The following is a 23,553-nucleotide window of genomic DNA, read 5'->3' on the forward strand; positions in this document are numbered from 1 at the left end:
CACAAATGTAGTGTGTCAAGTTTCCCAAATGGGGCCTTTGTTTCAGCTACTGAAGAATTACACTACTTAGCTGTCTTGAGATAATGTTCTCGTGTGTTGGAAAGGAGGCTTTGTCCAGTTGTCCAGCCTCAAATTCAAGGAAGCAATGTTTGTCTAGATTATTGAACTGTGGTCCAGTTCTTTACCTTTGCTGAGTTGCTGTTTCATGTAAGTTTGCTTCTAATGGCTTTATTGGTTTTGTTAATCTGGAGCAAACTTTTTAAAAAATCACTCAAGGCAGGTGTCAGTCACATTCAATACTCAGAAATATAGATACAAGGGTTTAAAAAGATTTCTGTAGAAGTTGAAGTGTCAATTCAACCTTTTTACTTGAGTAAAAAAACTATTTGTTTCTTTCACAAAAGGCCATTATGACTGTAGATAAGATGTTCCTACATTTAATTAGAAACCATAAAATGTGAAATATCACAAAGTATGAAATATCACCTCAATGGATCTTTAAGTAAATTTAATCAGAAGATCAGATGTTTTTATTGCAGGGATTGAGCAACACTTCGTATTAACTTCAAGAAAAGCGAGGAGTCAAGTTTAAAAGTTTAAAGATGTATTATTAAACAAATTAAAACTAGACTAACTTTAACACTAGGTGTATGGTGTAACTAAGGTGAGGTAAGACTGAGAATGGTGGCCTCTAGCAAGACCCAAAAAGGAGTCGTGATGATTCAGCTTTTATTCTGAAAGAACCGTTGCAGCAGGTGGAACAGCAACAGATCTTATCCAGCTTGTTGCTAGGTTCTTTCGGCTGAAGAGGAAAATTACGGATAGGCCACTCCGACAACTTCTCTAGAGATAGAATAGAATAGAATGCCTTTATTGTCACTATACAGTTGTAAAGTGAGATACAGATCATCTCCTACTCAGTGTAAAAAAACATCCGGGGGGGGGGGGGGGGGGGGGGGGGTACAGTTCTGCAGCGCTATGTACATATGGACAGTAATGTTATGTATATACAATTATTGCACATGGAATTTGGTATCAATAGATAGTGGTGGTCAATGGAGGAAGTGGAAAGTGGGGGCTGTGTTATCGGTGCATGTGTGAGTTCAGGGTGGTTATTGCTTTGGGGAAGAAACTGTTTTTGAGTCAGTGGGTTTTTGTATTAATGCACCTGTAGCGCTTCCCTGAGGGAAGCAGTCTGAACATGTTGAAGCCAGGGTGGGAGCTGTCTTTGATGATGTTTGCTGCCCTACTGAGACAGCGGGAGGAATAAATGTCCATCATGGAGGGGAGAGGACAGCCGATGATCTTCTGTGCTGTCTTTACCACTGTCTGAAGCCTCACTCTATCTGCCTTGATACAGTAGGTTAGCAGGCTCTCAATGGACGAGCGGTAGAAGGTCAGCAGCAGGTCAGAGTTCAGTTTGTACTTCCTGAGGACTCTCAGGATGTGCAGCCGCTGTTGGGCCTTCTTGATGACCGCTGAGATGTTTTCCGCCCAGGAGATATCAGCAGAGATGAGGACACCAAGGAACTGGAAGGTGTGGACCCTCTCCACACACTCCCCGTTGATGTAGAGGGGGCCAAGTCGGTGCTGTGTCTCCTGAAGTCGACAATAAGCTCTTTTGTTTTCTTGGTGTTCAGAAAGCTTTGAACTGAAGTTAAGATGATGTGGGCATAGTTTTATAATTTGGATGTTTTGATTTACGGTCAAATCAAAACAGGACAGATTTACCAAGCATCAACAAAACACGCCTCGCGTCAGACCTGGAAGGTTCTGAATGGATCAGAAAAAGCAAATGTGTCATGTGACTTCTTAACATTATGTGTGATCATTCTCTAGTGGAAACATTTAAAGTTATATGACTTATTATAATATGATATCTCATGCAGATTAGTTCTGTGTCAGAAACTTCTGGTTCTGCTTTTAGCGGAACAAAACAGAGCAGGGCCTTTTAGGTCAGAAATGGACAATTCATCACGCTACATGACTATAAGGGCTACAGAGGGGTGTTTTAGCACTAATCTCACAATCCTCCTCAGTGGCTCTTTCCAAGTTTCTGTCTTTCTCTACCATCCTTGCCAATTGAGTCCCACAAGGCTCTGTAATGGGTCTCTATTGGTTCTCAGTTATCTGCTCCCTCGCCAAAACATTTTGCTCTTCTAAAGTAATCTCTTACCATCTTTACGCAGATGACATTCAATTTTACATCTCTTTTAAGCCCCAAGAGATGTCTAAGCTGCAGCTGTTGCACATTTACTTAGACCTGGGTTGGACGATCTTGGTCCTCAAGGGCCGCTATCCAGCGGGTTTTAGTTGTTTACCTGCTCCAACACACCTGATTCCTGGATGAATCACCTGTTCAGCAGCTCATCAGGCTCTGCATCAACCTTTTAATCACCAGCAGATACAAACCTGGTGTGTTTAAGCAGAGAAAAAATTAAAACCTGCTGGATAGCGGCACTTGAGAACCAGGATTGCCCACCCCTGGCTTAGACTCTACTAAAAACTGGATGGCTAGGAAAGTTCTTGATTTTTTTGTGAGCTTTCTGGTTTGCTCTTTTTATCATCTCTACAACATAGTTCATCTGAGTCCCATTCTGAACTTGAAAATCCTTATCCACATCTTCATCTTTTCATGCTTGGGCTATTTCAGCTTGCTTTGCAATAGGGGTGAAAGTAGGCCGATACTGTCCTGTATCTCGTACCACTAAAAGATGCAGTGGTGCTTAGAAGTACCAAGAAGATGGAAAAATGGTTGCCTGTTTTAAAGCCCTTATTAAAAACCAGTCAGTCAATCTTTATGTTCATCAATCATTTGTGTTATTTTGTTTATTTCAATGAAATAGTACAGATTTAAAAAGATGCCTATACACTAATGCTACAATTATTGAAAATATTGTGATACATATGTTTATTGAAATGCTACTGCAAAATTCTAGATGATATTTTTACCATATCACTAATCTCGAACTTAGATTGTGCCGTTTCAAAGACTTGAAACAAATGTTCTTTGTCAGCTTCACTTGCATGTGTTGGACTTGTCAACACAGTTTAAGTATTCAGCTTTCAGTCCTGTTTTCTGTCAACTGGATGTGGAAGCACCTGTTGTGGTGAAGACTGTTTCCTGAGTGTTACAACAAAATAACAGTAGGGAGGTTGAAAATCACAAGTGTACAATATCATCGTCATAACCAACAACTCAGGCAACAATGAAGGAATATTAAAGTGTTTTCACTGAAATACATATTTTTTTAATTCACTTAAAGTTTAAAATACTTTTGTTCTGGACTTGATCAGACCATTTAGAAAGGTTAATTTATGTTGTGTTGTTGCAACAGACATTTACTTTCAGAATGTTTTGTTGTTTTCTATCTATGTGGTGCCACTGATAAGAACCAGTACAACGTGCAGCTTTGGAACAAAGATCTGATGACGCTGAAGACGTTTCCCCTAAAATGTCCAATATGGCTGAGGAGAATAATATCTGTAGTTCAAATATTAATTCTGAAAAATATTTAGAGATCCTATACACAAAAACACACAAAAATTATTCTAAAACCTGACTTTGAAGATTGGTTGAATTAGTTATTTTTATTTTTTATTTTTATTGATTTTAGCCTCTCAGTAGAACTTCATTACTGTGATCAGAGTGTGAAATATCCACAACAGCTTTAAGCATGCCCATAACTTACATGGCTAGGTTATAAGGATTTTCACCAGGACAGTCCTATATATGGGAATATATAGTCTAACCATGGTCCATTGACAGCTCTCAGTTGTAGGTTTCTGTTTTGTTTAAGTGTTTCAGTTTTTCTCCTAGTGCCTTCTCTCTTACCCCTCTTTTTCATTGGTGTCACCTGACATGTGTTAGTAATCATCAATCAGCACACCTGTCCTTATCTCTCCATGCACTTCCCCATTACTATACCCTATTCAGTTCACACCTCACAGTTCACGTCAGTTATTTGTTATTCATTTGAGTTTATTACTGCTGGTACTCTGGAGTTTATTTGTCTCAGTTTATTATTTTCTAAGTTGGTGAAACTCAAAAAAAAGAACATGGTGCAAAAGTCAATTTGTCAGTAATTTAACTCATACGAGACAAAGGCTCAAGAACTATTAATTTTATATATATATAGGAAAAGGTAAAAATTGTGGTAACAAAATTTTGAGGAAAGGGAAAGAGAAAATGAACAAGAAAAGGTAATCAGTGGATCCCAGGAAAAGCAGAATCGGTAGGAAGAGCTGAATGAGGATATTGTAGTGAGGAAGAATCAACAGAAGGTCACAAAATCCAGCCTGACCTGGTGAGTTTTCTGCTGCCTTTAGGAGACCACTGAGTCCACTGATCTGAGGGGAGAGAGTTCCAGAGTCTGGGGGCCACAGCAGCAAATTATCAATAAAACAATCAATCAATCAATCAATGCTTTATTTGTTTAAGTGCCTTCCACAACCCTCTACGGGAGCCCAAGGCGCAGGACACAGCACATAAAATTAAACTAGAACGCCGTACAATGAATAAAAATAATATAAAACATGATAAAAGAATTAAAACATGTATTAAGAATGATGACTGACCCAGCCCAGCAAAAACATGATAAAAAACAGAGTTAAAACAGGAATAAAATATGTAGAAAAGGCAACACAACTGGAGGCAAATCTCGGACATGATCAGGGAATCCTAAACGAACAAAATGAGTTTTAAGATGACTCTTAAAAAACAGCAGGGATGGAGACAACCTAAATGAGAGTGGCAGCTGGTTCCAGAGTGAGGGAGCTACACCTTTGGTCTTTAGTCTGGTGCACTGCACAACCAGCAGGCTTTGGTCACTGGACCTCAGGGACCTGCTGGATTCATAGGGACTGTCACGAATGTATGATGGTTCTTGTCCATGTAAGGCCCTAAAAACCAGAACCAGGATCTTGAAATGAACCCTGAAGTTGACTGGCAGCCAGTGAAGCTGGATGAGAAGCGGGGTGATGTGGGTGTATTTTGACAATTTAGTCAGAAGTTGAGCACAGGCCTTCTGAACCACCAGCAGACGTGAAAAGCAAGTTGCAGTCGTCTAAAGCCTGGTTTATCCTTCTCCGTCAGCTCCACAAGGGACAGACACGCACGGATTGATGGAAGCGTTTTGCTCTTTTACTTCTCCGTCTCCTGGGGAGTGTTGCAAAGCAATTGCCCGGCAGGACAACAGAGGGTGTAGCGCTGTTCTGTGGTATCCTGTCATGTATCGGTCCAAGATCGTGTGTTTATATTGTGTTTTTTGTGTGTATAAGAGACTTTTAACACAAACATATTTGTCTCTCATTCTCCCACCGCTTCATGCGCTCCCCACCTCTAAACCCACATTTCCTGTCATTTCCGTCCACAAATAAAATGCTTGCTGCGCATCTTTTCACTCCTCCAGTCACGGGAGGATGAAACGTTCATATTTTTAGAGTTTTTTCGCGAGGTATTCTTCAAGCTGCTCCGTGTCTGCCGCTAGTTATCCTCGGCTCTCTTTGCAATGGCGGCGCTGTAAACAACAGCGGCGTCCTGACCAATCACAAGCTTGCGTCATCCGTCTCGTTCGACGGATGTTTAAAAAAGTGGGCTCGACTCCGTACGTACTTGCGTGCCCTACGCAAGGACGGATAATGGCGTTGCGTGTCTCCGCACTGACGCAGACGGAGAAGCATAAATCAGGCTTAAGCTTGAGGAGATAAGGGTGTGGATAACATTTTCAAGTTGAGATCATGATAGAATTGGACTCAGCTTAGCAATGTTCCTGAGATGGAAGAAGGTAAAGTGAACAAGAAAACTGACACGAGACTCCAGGGTGAGATCTGGGTCAAAGGTCACACCAAAATTCCTGACAGAGGATTAGGTGTGAGAGTCAAGTCTGACTTTTGGGAGCATGTCTGGGACATAGATGAGGATGTCAGTCGTATCTTCACCCAGGTTTTAATAGAATCTAAGCAGGTGTGCAACAGCTGCAGCATAGACATCTCAAGGGGCTTAAAGGAAATGGACAATTGGATGTCATCTGCATAAAGATGGTAGGAGATCCATTTAAAGAGCTGAAGATGTGCTGGGGAGGAAGCAGATAGAGGAGGAAAAGTAGAGGCCCCAGCACAGAACCCTGTGGGACACCATGGGCAAGCGAGGTGGAGGATGTCCTAAACTTGGAGACGGCCACAGAGAATGAACGCTCAGACAGATAAGAGAAGAACCACTCCAGAACAGTTCCTGATAGGCCTACCCAATCTCTCAGCCCATCCAGTAGCAGGTGATTGTCAACATTGTCAAAGGCTACAGTCAGGTCCACCGTATTCTAATTTTTTTTAGTTTCCTGTCTCCTGGATTTACCTGTGTTAGGACCCTCACTTTCATGACACATTCATGTTTATGTGAGCCCTGTAACCCTTAGCTTAAGTGGCTAACAGCTCAAACCGTCTGTTTGTGAAGCGAGTCTTTTTGGCGTGATTCTGATGAGAATCAGCCCTCCGACCGAGTACATTGTGTCGGTAAAGCGTTTTAATTTGCGGCATGCAACTTTTCTTATGCTTTTTCCATTTATTGAACCTAGACTGGGTTTCATGGGGGGATTCTTACGGGTAAATAGCGCTAACGTTCAGATATCAAATAGTCCGTCAGGCGTCCCTGGCGCAATTCTGATCAAAACAGAATTAGTTTCCTGAATTCTCGTCGGAAAAACGTCCGATACCATGGCGGATATACAGCGGACTAACCTTAGGTTGATCAGATCTTGGTTAAACTGATGAGCTCTGGTGCTAAATCAGAGGTAGCTTAGTGCTAAGTGGAGTAGTTTCTCTGGCCCTGGTAAACACAAGCTTTAACACAGTGACCGTACTACACGAGTTGTGCAGTAGAATCACTGCAAAAGACATGATAAACACACATCCATAAATGTATTTTATCTTAGAACAAGAAGAAATAATTATTACCTGCGGTTTAGCTCAACTGGAGAAATGGAGGCTGATGTACACAGCACAGACACAGACTTTGAATGACAAGAGATAGCAGCGCCCCTTGGTGGCGAATAACGAGATCTCTATGGCGTCAGATGGGTGCCAAAACCCGTGCACGCGGAATCCACATCGCATGTGTGAATGGGACTTGCGCATGGAAGTTAGAACCTCTCGAGTGAAAATATACATGGTGAGAGGTCATTTGTACACTGAGAGGGAGCAAACTGTGTCTGTGAGCGCACAAGGATGTGCACAAGTGACAAACTTGCGTGCGCGCGTTGACCCATTGGTTTCCTCCCGGAGCACAATGGGGGTAGCGGAAGAACAAATCTGATTCAGTCTTTAATAGATACTTTCATAGCTCAGCTAGTAGAGCCGATGACTTTCACGATTCAAATATTTATGTATGTTTAACTTTTATTCAGTTTGCCGTCTCTAATTTTGACTAAAACACCAGGACCATATCAACTTCAATAAGGATGAACCTTTTATAAAACAAAAATGACTTTTGGTTGTTCCTGCTGATTTACACAATATATCAGTTGAATAAAATCAGCTGCAAAACTAAACAAACAAACCATTCAGATGACTAATTTACATAATCTGTCCTACTTTGATGGAGATACATCTCATACTCGTCAGGTTGTAGTCCAGCACCACCCTGCTGAAAAAAACCAAAAACAAAATAACAACATAGACCAGCATTTGTTGTGATTTGGTGCTGGTTTAGCTACTGGACCAGCATACGATGCAAGTACAGAATGGGATACTGGTCCAGCATCCATCTACCAGCATCCCTAGCATTGCATGCTGGACCAGCATACCAACATCTAAACCACAATATTTACTGTTTTTTCAGCAGGATAAAACCCTCCTAATTCATCTCACCAGCATCTGTAACCATTTCTTGCCAACGGGACTGTCTTATTTTTAGCTTGAGGAGGTTTTTGTTACAGGATGTGTCGTTGTGTCTCCAGTCTGCACTGTGGTTAAACTCAGTACCAAAACTCCACCCTGATCTCCAGCGCCACGGCTCCAATAGCATTTTTTTCCTTCAGTCAAAAACTAAAACAACATTTTTAAACTTAAAAAAAAACATTGTATTCTCATAAATGTACACTCATTAATGAAACTAGGCAGGAACTGAACTTTACTGAGCAATAACAAACTAAATAAATACTAAAGAGATGTTTGAATAAACATTTAAACATTTTCCTACAAAATAATGAAATATAGAAATATGAAAACTAAACAAAATAAATGCAATTACTGCTCATGGCCCATGAGAATCAATCCTTTTTATAAATAAATATGACAAACATGAATTCATGATATTTTATTGAGCAGTAAGAATAAGGCTGGATTCATTCCTATTAAAAAGCTAAAATAAGAATTAATTTTAATATGTTTCAGTTTTTACTATAATGATATCGAAAGAAGAAAATGTGGGAAAATCAATTTAGTTGTTTTTTTTCCTTAAATAGGAAACTTTTAACTGTTTGGCTTAATGAACTGGACTCTATTAGAATGGTTACTCTGTGAGAAGAAGAAGAAGAAAATATAATTTCTCTAGCACCTCTCAAGATAAAAATCACGAGGCGCTTCACAAAAACAAAAAATGTAAAAGTATAAAAAAAGCATTAAAAATGTTTAAAAATATATTTAAAATAGCAAAAATAGGCAATTGTGATTAAAAAATGTTAAGAAAGAGAGAGAGTGAATAGGAAAGAGGGGAATCAGTGGATCCTGAGGAAGGTGGAATATGTGGGGAGAGCAGAATAAAGAGAGAGTGGTGAAGAAGGTCATACAAAAGCCAGCTTGAACAAGTGAGTCTTCAGCTGCTTTTTAAAGGAGACCACTGAGTCCACTGATCTCAGGCTCAGGGGGAGAGAGTTCCTGAGACTGGGGGCCACAGCAGCAAATGATCTGTCACCTTTGGTCTTTAGCCTGGTGCTGCACAACCAGTAGGCTTTGATCACTGGACCTCAGGGACCTGCTGGGGGTGTAGGGACCAAGAAGATCACCAATGTAAGATGGTGCTTGTCCATGTAAGTCCCTATAGACCAGAACCAGGATCTTGAAATGAACCCTGAAGTTGACTGGCAGCCAGTGAAGCTGGAGGAGAAGCGGGGTGATGTGGGTGTGTTCGGAGGACTTGGTCAGAAGCCGAGCACAGGCATTCTGAACCACCTGTAGACGGATCAGGGAGGTTCTGCTCAGACACGTGAAAAGAGAGTTACAGTAGTCTAAGCGTAAGGAGATGAAGGTGTGGAGAACTGTCTCAAGTTCAGAGCGGGACAGAATGGGACTCAGCTTAGCAATGTTCCTGAGATGGAGGAAGGAAGAGCGAACAAGAGAACTGACATGAGAATCCAGGTTGAGAGCTGGGTCAAAGGTCACGCCAAGATTCCTGACAGAAGGTTTGGTGTGAGAAGCAAGCTGACCAAGAGAGTCTCTGATTTTGGGAACCAGCTTTTCTAGGGCACAGATGAGGATCTCAGTCTCATCTTCATTCAGCTGAAGAAAGCTCCCAGGTGAGGTGCTTTGAGACGACTCTTGCCGTGATTTCAAATCAAATCGAATCAAATCACTTTTATTGTCACTTCACATGTGCAGGTACACTGGTGCAGTACATGCGAGTGAAATTCTTGTGTGCGAGCTTCACAGCAACAGAGTTGTGCAAAAATACAGTAATGTAAAAACAAGCAAAATATAAAAATGGCTAATCTAAGTAATAATATGTATAGTGTGTAAGGTTAGGGTTAGGGTTACCAAATGTGTGTGCTAGTATTTTATTTTATTTTTTTATTTTTTCTACGTGTGTGCGTGTGAGTGTGTGTATAGTGTGTATATACATGTTTTACAAATGAATAAAGTAAACAATAAGATAAGAGACATAAAATATACAGAGGTTGGTATGTGCAAAACAGTGGCATTAATGTACAGTATGGTGTGTGTAATGTTGGAGTTTCAGTAGTGAGGGTGAGGTGTCTGCGAAGTGTTCAGCAGTCTGATGGCCTGATGGAAAAATCTGTCTCTCAGTCTGCTGGTTCTGGACCGGATGCTGCAGAACCTCCTTCCTGATGGAAGTAGTCTGAACAGTTTATGGCTGGGGTGACTTGAGTCCTTGATGATCTTCCCCGCTGATTTGGGGCTATATAAATAAACTGAACTGAATTCATGCTATGCCTAAAGTTCAGAAAAATCCAAAACAAATAAATGATCAAAAAAGTCATCACCCGCATCTGCAGTGATGCGGGCGTTGTACCGGTTTGTCGTGGTGAAGAGAGAGCTGAGTCAGAAGGCGAAGCTTTCGGTTTACCGGTCGATCTACGTTCCTACCCTCACCTATGGTCATGAGCTTTGGGTAGTGACCGAAAGAACGAGATTGCGGATACAAGCGTCCAAAATGAGTTTTCTCCAAAGAGTGGCTGGGCTGTCCCTTACAGATAGGGTGAGAAACTCGGTTATTCGGGAGGGGCTTGGAGTAGACCCGCTGCTCCTCCACATCGAGAGGAGCCAGCTGAAGTGGCTCGGGCTTCTGGTCAGGAAGCCTCCTGGACGCCTCCCTGGTGACGTTTTCCGGGCACGTCCAACCAGGAGGAGACCTAAAGGTAGACCCAGGACACGGTGGAGGGACTATGTCTCTCACCTGGCCAGGGAACGCCTTGGGATTCCCCCAGAGGAGCTGGCCCAAGTGGTTGGGGAGAGGGAAGTCTGGACCTCGCGACCCAACTCTGGAAAGGCAGATGAAAATGGATGGATGGATGAATAGATGGATGGATGGATGGATGGATTGATGGATGGATGGATGCAGGGGCGGATCTAGAAAATTATTTATGGGGTGGCAGAAGAGGGGCAAACATTTTTCTGGGGTGGCAATACATACCCACACAGAGATTATATATGTATATATACATATATATATATATATATATATATATATATATATATATATATATATATATATATATGTATATATGTATATATATATATATATATATATATATATATATATATATATATATATGTGTGTGTGTGTGTGTGTGTGTGTGTGTGTGTGTGTGTGTGAGCTGAACCAAGGTAAATCTAATTGCACTGTGTGTAAAGAAATATTTCACTGCAACGGGATATTGTACTTTGGTTTTATTGTTCACTCAGAAACATGTTTTCTTTTATCTTTTCCCAGAATTTACATATTCATTTGTTTTGGGTGCTCATTTAATAAGCTTAAAGGCCCATCACAAAAATAAAACATATTATAAAATTATGTCCTTCCTACAACAGCTGAATGCGGCGGTTTCCATGTTGCTCAGCAAAACACTTTACAAACTCATCAAGATCCAAAGATTTTGCCCGTTTAGATTCAATGCTGAGTACAGCCAAGCTTGATAGTCTTTTCTCTGTCATAGCAGACCGCAAATAGGTCTTTATGAGCCTGAGAGTTGAAAAACTTCGTTCACAGGATGCACTGCTTACTGGTAAAACAACAGCTATTTTACACAACCTGTACAATTCATGAAAAACATCCTGATATGGGTCTAAAAACTGAGTCATCTCCATCAGAGTGGTAGGACTCTCTTTTTGCCCTTTTTTTCTCAGCAACACTCTTCTTATCTGATGTAACTCATGTTTGAGATCCTCAGTGTTGGAATCATAAGCTTCAGCCAACAAAAGAACAGTCTCCTCTCTCAAAAATGTCTGACTTGATGGATTTAGTGCCTGCACACCTTGCATTATGTTACAGTTTGTGTTAGAAAATCTTCTTCCTATTTCTCCAATCATGTTATCCAGAACTGGATAGTACACAGAGACGCAAAAAGTGTGTTTGTTATCTGGAACTTCATGCTGTCCTAAGGTGGAGGCAACAACACTGCCCTGAAGCACCTTTGATGTGACTCTTGGCCTCTTTGGTTTGTGCTGAGTTGTCTCAATGTTGCTTCGTGTGCATAACTCAAGTGTTTCACTCCACATTTCCTCAAAAGAGTCATGACTACGGTACTGGATCAGTGTCTCTTTTAGTGATTCAACAAGCTCAACAACCTTGGAATAATCCACCGTTTTAGACTGGAGCAGGTCTGATAAATATTTGGAGTCACTGAGAACCTTTCGAAAGAGAACAAGACATCCGGCAAAATTTAGATCAATCTGAGCCAATATCCCTCTTGCTTCAACAGCTCTTTGTGGATGTTTCTCAGATGCAATCTCTTCAAGCACCTGTACAATTGCAGGCAACCTGTCCATAACATTGCGACATGCTATGTGCCTACAAGCCCAGCGTGTATCACTTAGCTGTTGAAGCTCTCGTGGTGCACCATCAAACATCTCCCGCTGCACTTCCAGCCATCTGTTATGTACATAAGAGCCAGATATGAATGTGTACATTCGTTCCAACAAGGAGAAGAAGTTTCCTGCATCTGCCACACTTTTTACAGCATCTACAATGACCAAGTTTAAGCAATGTGCGCTGCAGTGAACATAAAAGGCATGTTTAGCCACTTCTTTTATTTTAGCTTGGACACCTGCATGTGCCCCACGCATAACTGCTGCACCATCATAGCCTTGACCTACGAGGTTGTCCTTGTACTCTAGGCCATGCTTCTCAAGAAAGTTTATGATCTTGTCACTTAAGGCAGCAGCATCCATCTGTTCTGCCACTTCAAACTCAAGAAAACTCTCATGAACCACACCACTGTAATAGTATCTCAGAACAAAAGAAATTTGTTCTTTTTTTTGAACATCTCTAGTTTCATCCACAATCACTGAAAACTGCTTGCTCTTTTTAACCTCTTGAATGATTTCCTTTTTAACCATTCCAGCTAGGCATTCAAGTATTTCATTTTGGATTGTTTTACTAGTGTACTTAGCATTTTTCGCTTGTTGTTCAAGTCTTTTTTTAATGACAGGATTATGGTTACTTAGCAGATCTAACATAGATAGAAAAATCCCTTTTTTCTCAGAATCTGAAGTCTCCCTGTGACTCCGCTGGGCTACATTTTCTGTTGCAGTTAGAACAAGGATCTCAGCCAGTGTTTTAATGTAATACTGATTTTCAGTCAACTGTTTCTTATTTTCCTCATCCATTATTGCAAACAATGAAGCATTTTTGTCCATAGTTTTTTTGTTCTCTGTCCATGCAAACATTGCATTTACATGGCTTTCTGATCTTGCATGAGAACAGAAACCGCTGTCTTTCATTTTTGCCTTTTTCCAATTTTGATAACCCTCAAGGGAGGTGAAAACAGTCCTTGGAGCATCAGGGAGGGAAAAATGCCTACAGGCAAAACAGTACGCTGAATTGTTCAACTGTGAGTACTCCAGCCATGGATGGGATTTGTACCAGTCACTGTGAAAGCTTCTCCTGGCTCCTCCTTGAAATGTCTTAGGAAAACTCTGGAGCTTTGGTTGTGCCGGTCCCTCACACCAGGACTTGGATATGTCTGAAAGAGAAGAGGTGAAAAGAAATTGTTTTTACGAGATTAATCAGACTGAGTTAACAAGCACAGCATAAAATATATGTTTTCGGGTAACTTTCTTTTCCTTTTACACACAAATGTTTTTCATAGAAAGCAAACACAATAAGGATGAATAAAAACATTTATCTTAAGTGCCCTAAGCAAATAAGTTTAAATGTACTGCCTAGAAAAATATTTATTTTGTCTTTAATATTTTGATTCAGATGTTGTATGCAGTGATATATCCATACCGTGTGGACCAGCTCGACTGGAGATGTTTGGTGATGTTTCAGACTCTGTGTTTCCACTATCTGAGCCCTGCATACCGTCTCGTCTTTCTCCCTCCTCATCCTGGTGGTGATCCTCTCCCTTCTCCATCACTGCACCGCTGTGCCCTTCTATCATTTCCTCCTGTCCCTGATCTTGCTCTTTGTCACATTTGTGTTGCTCTTCTCTCTCTCTTTCCAGCTCATCTCCTCCACAACAGAGCTGGTTAGTCTCTGTTTGTCTCACCTTACTCTTTGGTGAGAAAAAGCTAGAGATACTACCTTTCCTCTTCATTTCTGAAAGATTGAAAGTCATTTACAATGTTTTCTGGACAAATATTTAATTGGTATCTGCTTTTCTGCCATATACAGGCCTAAGAATCTGGCTTAAGCCAGGCGTACACTGTGCGACTTTTTCACTCGTAGCATTCAGCTCCATTTCAAACTGTACAACTTTCTAGCAAATCAAAGCTTGAGCGCCATGTTGGCACACTGCACCGTGTACGCCTGGCGTCACTAACCTACACACAATGCGCTTTGGCATTTTATCGTCTTAAAATCAACAGCAGCTATTATCACCAAGTCAAATAGCGTAGTTATGTAGTTCTTACCTCCTTGGTTGCCTTCTCGTCTGCGTCGGCCCGATCTCCTCTCCTCTCGCTTCCCGCGGCTGCCTGCTGCTGTTCAGAACTCGAGCGCCAATGGTCAGTGAGTGTGCTGCGTTCAAAGTAATCGGACCTGTGACTTTTGCTGCATTTTAATCCATTGCATGGGCGACTTTGTGCTGTGTTCAATGTTTTTGGACATGCAACATTAACGTTTGTAATGCCACAACTATTTATTGAATTTACAGTTGCCAGCTGGGGTGGCAGCAGGGGTAGCAAGGCTTTCTTTTAGGGTGGCAACTGCCACCCTATGCCACCCTTGTAGATCCGCCCCTGGATGGATGGATGGAAAAAAGTCATCGATCCAGTATATTTACTCCGTGAATGTTTAGCAGATGTAGAAATCTGTGGAAAATGTGATTTTCATCATATGAAGGTTAAATCCTGGAGGAGAGGATCTTGTATTGCTGTTTCACACAGTGGTAGCCGCTATAAACACAGCGATCAACACTCATACAAAAACACCTCCTCCTCTGGCGACCAGTACCAACTTCTGTCCTTATTGAATGTTTTCTTCAGTTATATCACCTGGTTGACATTTAGGCGTCAGCAACTCTTATTAGTTCTTTAATTATTTTGTGTTGCAAAGTTTTATTTTTATTTACTTTCATTAAGTCCTCCATGTATCGTCTGATTTTTAAGGTTGTTTTAAAAACAGAAACAACTAAAATTTCCCATTTATTGAATTATTTTTACTGTTTTCAACCTAAACGTGTCACGTTCTGCCCCTGCCTTCCTGACTGTGTCTCTCTCCTGCCCTGATTAGTCCTTATTGTTCTCACCTGCCCCTCGTTAACCTGCCCATGTGTTCCTGATTTCCCTGTGTATTTATACCTCCCTCCTTGTACCAGTCTTCGTCGGATCATTGTATGTGCGTGTGCTTGTTTTGTCCTGTCACTACCGTTCCACCATTAAACCCATTTTTATTTTTCATCCGTGCCTGCTCTCCTGCCTCCTGAACTCTCCACCACACATGGTCCATCATCTCCACACCCGCAACATGACAAAACGTCTCACTCAGGTGGATTTGGCTTTTGTTATTGGCTGTATCGCTGTGGCTGCCGTGGTTTCCACTGTGCTTGAGCTGATTACAAAAACATCACTCTGAATATTTTCATGGCCGATTAGCTGCTTTTACAAGATGTTAGTGTGTCAGTTTGTTGTGACCAACTTGATGATATTTTCTAAAGATTTATGCTAAAAATAACATTTAACAATTAAAATGTATTTACTCTATATGTTGCTAAATATCCTTCACTTGTTAGGTCATTTTTATATTTTATATTTGAAGCTTAGTTGTGAAGTAATTTTCAAATATTTGTTCATGACTTTTTCTAAAATTTATTTTCACTTCTGTCAGTGTGCCCCAGGAGTGTAGCTCATCACCCTCAGGGTGTGAATGCGTGTGTGAATGAATGAATGGTACTGAGGAAGGTGCTATAGAACAGGCCATTTACTATTTATTTTACATTGTTAGTGCACACAGACTCGAGAAAAGCACCATACTGCACAATAACTGACACGATAAGATCAGAGTCAGTCACATAATTATCAGTTTTAATGTGAAAAAGTCCTCATTAGCTGTTTTTCAGTGATTTTTAGCAGGAATGGGGGTACAGTGACTTTTTCAGTTTTCCAAATAAATTTCTCTTTTTTTATTGTCTGTTACATATTTGTTCATATACTGTAAAGAATGAGTCGTTTACATCTTACTTATGAACCATAAAATGTGAGATTCCATAGAAATATGAAATATCAATCTGATAATCTTTAATACGATTAATTAAATAATTGCAGGTTTAGTTTTGCTTCAAAAAACAAATAAAAAGTTGTACAAAAATACAATTAAAAAAATATTTTAAGTGAAAAATTCAACAGTCACATTTCATATTGAGTTGTAGGTTTTTGTGATAGTGTGTATCATTGTGGTAGTAAAAGTCCACCATGATACAATCCAATATAAAAACTCCACCCAACAAACCAGCTGCATGACTCACACTTGCCTTTACCACAAACCATAACATTTCAGATGGAGCAGTTTTACATAGTTTCTTTATTTATATAAAACATTACACAAACATTTAGCTATATGCCATACCAATAAAAACACAGGTGAAAATACAACATGCCAAATTTACTTTTGCTTTCATTAAACACCAAAAACAAGTGCTATTATAATTATTCGTCTACTAATTCAATTATAAACAGATTATTATTAAGTAACAATGAATATAATAATGATTTCATCATGAACACTGAGTCCTGAAAGAATGAAGAATATAGTGTTTTATCTTTGTCTAAGCAGCCATGTTTAGTTTGTCTCCCCCTGCTGTCCATGAAGTGACATCATAGTTTAGATTCTGCCCTTTAGAGCCCTACGTGATAAAAAGGCTGATTAAAACATGTCAAGTTGAATATTTCCTGTTAAGATTAATATTTTTATTCTTCATTTGCGCAGAAATTAACAGCATGAACAATGATGAATGATGGAAGCAGCACGGTGGTGTGTTGGCTCAGCTCTTGTCATCATGTGACTCAGTGGATTTTCTCCCACTGTGTTGGGAACATCGAAACCACTAGATGGCAGCACTGATTTTTATTGTCTCTTCTCTGGATGTTCCCAAAAGGCAGCACTGGTCAGTCTCCACCTATTATCTGCTGCTCCAACATATTTAATGCTGTAAACATAAAAAATTCTGTATATAATTTGTTCAGATGCTGTACACTCTTTTCCGTTCCTGAGATGAGTAGCTTGAAGTTTTTGTTACTTTCCCACATTTAGGGTTTTTCCAGGGTCCTGTCCAGCAGTAAAGAAATCAGAACTGTTGTCTGAGAGCAAAACACAAGCCTTACATTTTACTGCTGTACGCTGTGCAGCCTGTAGTATTTCACCAGGGAGGGTGTTCGCCCAGGGCACCAAACAGGCTAGACCCGCCCTTGGAGAGAGGTATAAGCCCCATTCCTCTTGTCCAGAGTGGCGATTCGTGGCTCTACCTCGACCGTTGTCATGTGACGTTGCAGCTCACTGAGTAAAGTTTAGAGCTACACCTCCATCTGACAGGATGGTTTGTTGGTGGTCCACTATGGCTCAAAGTTTAGTGACTTCCATGATGTCAGAATAAGGACAGAACAACCTCAGGGATGTGTCATTAACTTCATGACTGGGGAGGCACTGACTTTAGAGTAGGATAAACAGACACATGTGTTGGGGTTATTAGGTGAACGAATAATTTGTAAGCTTTTACTTACTTTTTGGATTCTTCAATAAATTTGTAAATATGGAAATTATTATTGACTTATTAAACAATTTGGATATCAGAGATATCTACGGGGCACCATCCCCTTTTTAACCGGGGAAAAATTGAATCCAAAAATCTTATCAATCCATCTGAAGTTCGTAAAATCGGTTTTAGGAGCAGAGATTTTCAGCCAACACACACAAAGTCGCTTGACACAAACTGAATTGAATTTTACAACATTTATTAACCAACCTATTTTATCAAATGAATAACAAATAATTAAACAATGGAATAATAATGTAAAACAATTTGACCCAATAAGTGTGTGTTTTAGCTTGAGTGTGTGTGTGTGTGTGTGTGTGTGTGTGCGTGCGTGTGTGTGTGTGTGTGTGTGTGTGTGTGTGTGTGTGTGTGTGTGTGTGTGTGTGTGTGTGTGTGTGTGTGTGTGTGTGTGTGTGTGTGTGTGTGTGTGTGTGTGTGTGTGTGTGTGTGTGTGTGTGTGAGTGAGATGAGGTAATGCTGGAGGAATGTGAGTGGGAGCTGTCTGTCCAGCTCTCTTTCACAGACAAAGGAAAGTTCAGCTTCTATCTTTAACTAGATTTCACAGTAACTTTAACACTTCAAAACTTTAAACCCGCTTCACAGGTTAACAAACAACAAAGATCACTCCCAGGCAATATTTAATATCTAACAGAGTTGATCAGCCTGACCACAGCTGACGGACAATGACCCAGATATTTGAACAATAAAACAAACAAACCAGCTTACTTTTTTAAGATGCTCCTGTGACGTATTTTGGTATGAAAGAGAAACCGAAGCTACTTTAAAGCAATGCGTGGTTTTATTACTTATTTTGGTCTAGAAGAAATGGAAAAGAAGAAGTTTCGTCTTCGTCTTCGTCTTCGTCTTTCTCCGCTTATCCGGGTCCGGGTCGCGGGGGCAGCATCCCAATTAGGGAGCTCCAGGCCGTCCTCTCCCCGGCCTTGTCCACCAGCTCCTCCGGCAGGACCCCAAGGCGTTCCCGGACCAGATTGGAGATGTAACCTCTCCAACGTGTCCTGGGTCGACCCGGGGGCCTTCTGCCAGCAGGACATGCCCGAAACACCTCCCCGGGGAGGCGTCCAGGAGGCATCCTGACCAGATGCCCAAACCACCTCAACTGGCTCCTTTCGATCCGGAGGAGCAGCGGTTCTACTCCGAGTCCCTCCCGAATGTCCGAGCTCCTCACCCTATCTCTAAGGCTGAGCCCGGCCACCCTACGGAGGAAACTCATTTCGGCCGCTTGTATCCGCGATCTCGTTCTTTCGGTCATTACCCAAAGCTCATGACCATAGGTGAGGATTGGGACGTAGATCGACCGGTAAATCGAGAGCCTGGCTTTCTGGCTCAGCTCCCTCTTCCCCACGACAGATCGGCTCAGCGTCCGCATCACTGCAGACGCCGAACCAATCCGCCTGTCGATCTCCCGATCCCTCCTACCCTCACTCGTGAACAAGACCCCGAGATACTTAAACTCCTCCACTTGAGGTAGGACCTCTCCCCCGACCCGGAGGTGGCAAGCCACCCTTTTCCGGTCGAGAACCATGGTCTCAGATTTGGAGGTGCTGATCCTCATCCCAGCCGCTTCGCATTCGGCCGCGAACCTACCCAGCAAGAGCTGAAGGTCAGAGCTGGATGAAGCTAGGAGGACCACATCATCCGCAAAAAGCAGAGACGAGATTCTCCTGCCACCAAACTCGACACATTCCACACCACGGCTGCGTCTAGAAATTCTGTCCATAAAAGTGATGAACAGAACCGGTGACAAAGGGCAGCCCTGGCGGAGTCCAACCCTCACTGGGAACAGGTCCGACTTACTACCGGCTATGCGGACCAAACTCACGCTCCTCTGGTAAAGGGACTGAATGGCCCTTAACAGAAAGCCACTCACCCCATACTCCTGGAGCGTCCCCCACAGGATGCCCCTGGGGACACGGTCATAAGCCTTCTCCAAATCCACAAAGCACATGTGGATTGGTTGGGCAAACTCCCATGCCCCCTCCATCACCCTTGCAAGGGTATAGAGCTGGTCCACAGTTCCACGGCCAGGACGAAAACCACATTGCTCCTCCTCTATCTGAGATTCAACTATCGATCGGACCCTCCTCTCCAGTACCTTGGCGTAGACCTTTCCAGGGAGGCTGAGGAGTGTGATCCCCCTATAGTTGGAACACACCCTCAGGTCACCCTTCTTAAAGATGGGGACCACCACCCCAGTCTGCCACTCCCTAGGAACTGCCCCCGATGACCACGCAATGTTGTAGAGACGTATCAACCATGACAGCCCTACAACATCCATAGCCTTGAGATACCCAGGACGAACCTCATCCGCCCTCGGGGCTCCGCCGCTGTGTAGTTGTTTGACTACCTCAGCAACTTCTGCCCCCGAGATCGGACAGTCCATCCCCAGGCCTCCCAGCTCTGGTTCCTCCTCGGAATGCGCATTGGTGGGATTGAGGAGCTCCTCAAAGTATTCCTTCCACCGTCCGACTATAGCCTCAGTTGACGTCAGCAGCTCCCCATCCCCACTGTAAACAGTGTGAGCGAGTTGCTGCCTTCCTCTCCTGAGGCGCCGGACAGTTTGCCAGAACCTCTTTGGAGCCGATCGATAGTCTTTCTCCATGGCCTCACCAAACTCCTCCCACGCCCGAGATTTTGCCTCGGCAACTGCCACTGCTGCACCCCGCTTGGCTATCCGGTACCTGTCTGCTGCCTCCGGAGACCCACAGACCAGCCACGCCCTGTAGGCCTCCTTCTTCAGCCTGACGGCTCCCCGAACCTCTGGTGTCCACCAGCGGGTACGGGGGTTGCCACCACGACTGGCACCGGCCACCTTACGACCACAGCTAGCAACAGCCGCCTCGACAATCGCAGAGTGGAACAAGGCCCACTCGGACTCAATGTCCCCCACTGCTCTCGGGACGTGGTCAAAGCTCTGCCGGAGGTGGGAGTTGAAGACCGTCTTGACAGGTTCTTCTGCCAGGCGTTCCCAGCAGACCCTCACTATGCGTTTGGGTCTGCCAGGTCTACGCGGCATGTTCCCTTGCCATCTGATCCAACTCACCACCAGGTGGTGATCAGTTGACAGCTCCGCCCCTCTCTTCACTCGGGTGTCCAAAACATACGGCCGCAGGTCAGATGATACGACTACAAAATCTATCATCGACCTGTGACCTAGGCTGCCCTGGTACCAAGTGTACCGGTGGGCATCCTTATGTTCGAACATGGTGTTCATAATGGCCAAACTGCGGCTTGCACAGAAGTCCAATAACAAAACACCGCTCGAGTTCAGATTAGGTGGGCCGTTCCTCCCAATCACACCCCTCCAGGTCAAGCTGTCATTGCCCACGTGAGCATTGAAGTCCCCCAGCAGGACAATGGAGTCCCCTGATGGAGCACTATCTAGTACTCGTCCCAGGGACTCCAAAAACGGTGGGTACTCTGAACTGATATTTGGCCCATAAGCACAAACAACAGTCAGGACCCGTTCCCCAACCCGAAGGCGCAAGGAAGCTACCCTCTTGTCCACCGGGGTAAACCCCAACACACAGGCAGAGAGTCTCGGGGCTAACAAAAAGCCAACCCCAGCCCTCCGCCTCTCACCCGGAGCAACTCCAGCAAAGTAGAGTGTCCAACCCCTCTCCAGGTCTCGGGTTCCAGAGCCAATGCAATGTGTCGAGGTGAGTCCGACTATATCTAGCCGGTACCGCTCAACCTCTGCCACAAGCTCCGGCTCCTTCCCCGCCAGCGAGGTGACGTTCCATGTCCCAAAAACTAGTTTTCTTGTCCGGGGATTGGAGCGCCAAGGCTCCCGCTTTGGTCTGCCACCCGAAAAGAAGAAGTTAAAAAATAAAATTAAAACTTACAGGAGCAAAACAGCTGTTCCAAAGCAAAGGCGTCCCCTTGTCATCCGCACTGATTTGATGGCTTTTCCGCTGTTTTTCCACGGATCGGCGTCATCCACTTCAAGCCGTTAGGCCTGTGCACATGCTGTCCGGAGCGACAGCAGAATATTGCGTCTTCACGGCCAGTGGAACTCTGGACAAAAGACAAAGGAATCTGTTTTTCGCCTCCCTTCATTGGCTGTGTTTCAATTCAGGGTCTGCATCCTTCGCAGGACCCAGTCTACTCGGCCAACGTGGGCTGGGTCCTCCATCGGCCGAGTAGACCGGATGTTAACGGCTGTGAATTTGGACAGGCCTAGCCTTCATGAACTCCCTCGGCGAACGTTCCGTCGCCTAGCAACCGTGGAACTGCTGAGCAGAAGGAAGAAGGAACTTTAAACGATGGAGCTCGACGTTTTATTTAGCTTTTTAATCATTTCCTTGACTGTTGGAGAGCTAATTCAGAGAAAATACTTTTGACAAGATGAGCCTTATCAAAGATGTGATAATAGTTTTTAATACTTTCTAAGGGTCTTAATTTGGCCAAAACCGATTTATCACCTTTTAAGACTTTTCAGACCCAGCGGATACCCTCTAGTAAACAATTCTCATTTGTAAACAAAAATAAAATTCAAGAGTTTAATGCAGAACGGATTTTATTTAGATATTTCTTTTATATGTACATGTTTAATCTTTATTAACCATTTTTTCTAGCAAAGTAAAAAGCTGTCAAAGTTCTCCCTTCTCTCTGTGCCCTCTGCAGCTCTGCCTCCCTCTGCAGCCTCATGTCCTCCCTGATCAGCTCCAGAAGCTGGTCATCGCTGTCACCTTCCCCTGGACGCCCATTTTCTCCAGAATAGTCTTAACAAACATGTAAGAAAAGAAACAGGAAGAGAAAAGAGGACAACGGGTTATTCCTTTCATGTTTTCACAGAAAAAAATAAACTCAAACCAGTTTTTAAAATATGAGATGTTATTGTACCTCCATGCCACAGCCGCCGAATACTTTGCTCCAGTGATCATGTGATCCATCTCCGCCCTAAGCTTAATAAATTCCCTGGTTTTCTCTTTTGTCCCTAAAATACAAACTTCTTAAAATCAGGGGGAAACGTAGCGGGAGAAGTACGACACCGAGCGGCCGAACATACGAGCCGAGACCGCAATACAAGCACTTTCACTGTAACATTTCTAACTAAAATAACGTTCATGTATCACAAAAAGTCCGTAACCTAACAGTTTAAGTTTATACTGACATGTATATGCGCAATCCTCTCCAACAGCTCCCGCTTCACTGTCCGCCATTGTTTTTAAAAGTTTTCTGCCGGCCGGCCCGCAAGGCATCTTGGGAAATGCTACCTATTGAAGGATACACCCAACCCATCCTTCATTCAGGCAAAAAGAAGGCCGGATTCGTCGACCGCATTTGAAGGAGTCTTCGAATTGGGACAGGCCTAAACGCTGCGCTGTGACGTAACCGGCCGACGAATCCGGCTGACGTAGGATGCAGACCCTGAATTGAAACACAGCCATAGGCTGTGTCCGAATCCAGGGGTAGGATGCTTGTGAGTACGGGTCCTCGCCGGTCTAGCAAGGCCTGGTCCTTGCAAGACCGCTAAAACCGGAAGTCAGCGGCTCTGAATTCGGACAGTACTAGCCTCGTTGTTATTCCCGCCCCCAGATCACGTTGCCTAGCTACCGTGACGGCGGCAAACTGGCTAGCGACGTTGAAAATGGATCCACAGCAATATTTCATTTTATTTGTGGTTTTTGAGGAGCTGCGATGGCTCAATAAACGTCACCGGCCTTTGTATTTAAAGTTTAAAAATCATTTAGTCCTGTTATCTGCTAGAGTTACAAGTATTATACTCATAATCTCCTTTTTTGCATATATCTGAATGTTAGTGATGTGACAGCCGTCGATTGAGCCAGCCCAGCAAACCCTTTTGATGGACGATGATGTTCCACTTGCCAACCAGAAACGTTCAGCCACGGATCTCGGTTCCTGCACTCCATCCACCTCGATCCATGTT

The 23,553-nt window shown here is 43.0% G+C and overlaps 1 protein-coding gene across 1 annotated transcript; it reads right to left on the reverse strand.

The window, feature by feature from the left end:
• Nucleotides 1-11,106: 11,106 nt before the first annotated feature.
• LOC129165201 (zinc finger MYM-type protein 1-like) lies at nucleotides 11,107-14,296 on the reverse strand. The gene is made up of 2 exons (XM_054747769.2): nucleotides 13,682-14,296; nucleotides 11,107-13,415 (listed from the first exon to the last, which is right to left on the reverse strand). Exons 1-2 carry the CDS (start codon nucleotides 14,010-14,012, stop codon nucleotides 11,254-11,256), a joined length of 2,493 nt encoding a protein of 830 aa, XP_054603744.2. The 5' UTR covers nucleotides 14,013-14,296; the 3' UTR covers nucleotides 11,107-11,253.
• Nucleotides 14,297-23,553: the final 9,257 nt, after the last annotated feature.

Source organism: Nothobranchius furzeri, chromosome 12 (assembly GCF_043380555.1).
Source record: "Nothobranchius furzeri strain GRZ-AD chromosome 12, NfurGRZ-RIMD1, whole genome shotgun sequence".
NCBI lineage: Eukaryota > Metazoa > Chordata > Actinopteri > Cyprinodontiformes > Nothobranchiidae > Nothobranchius > Nothobranchius furzeri.

Coding starts and splice junctions, on each gene's coding strand:
- LOC129165201 (XM_054747769.2), bottom strand. CDS start 14,012: ATGACTTTCAATCTTTCAGAAATGAAGAGGAAAGGTAGTATCTCTAGC. Junction 13,416..13,681: donor CAGTCGAGCTGGTCCACACG/GTATGGATATAT, acceptor CTTCTCTTTCAG/ACATATCCAAGTCCTGGTGT.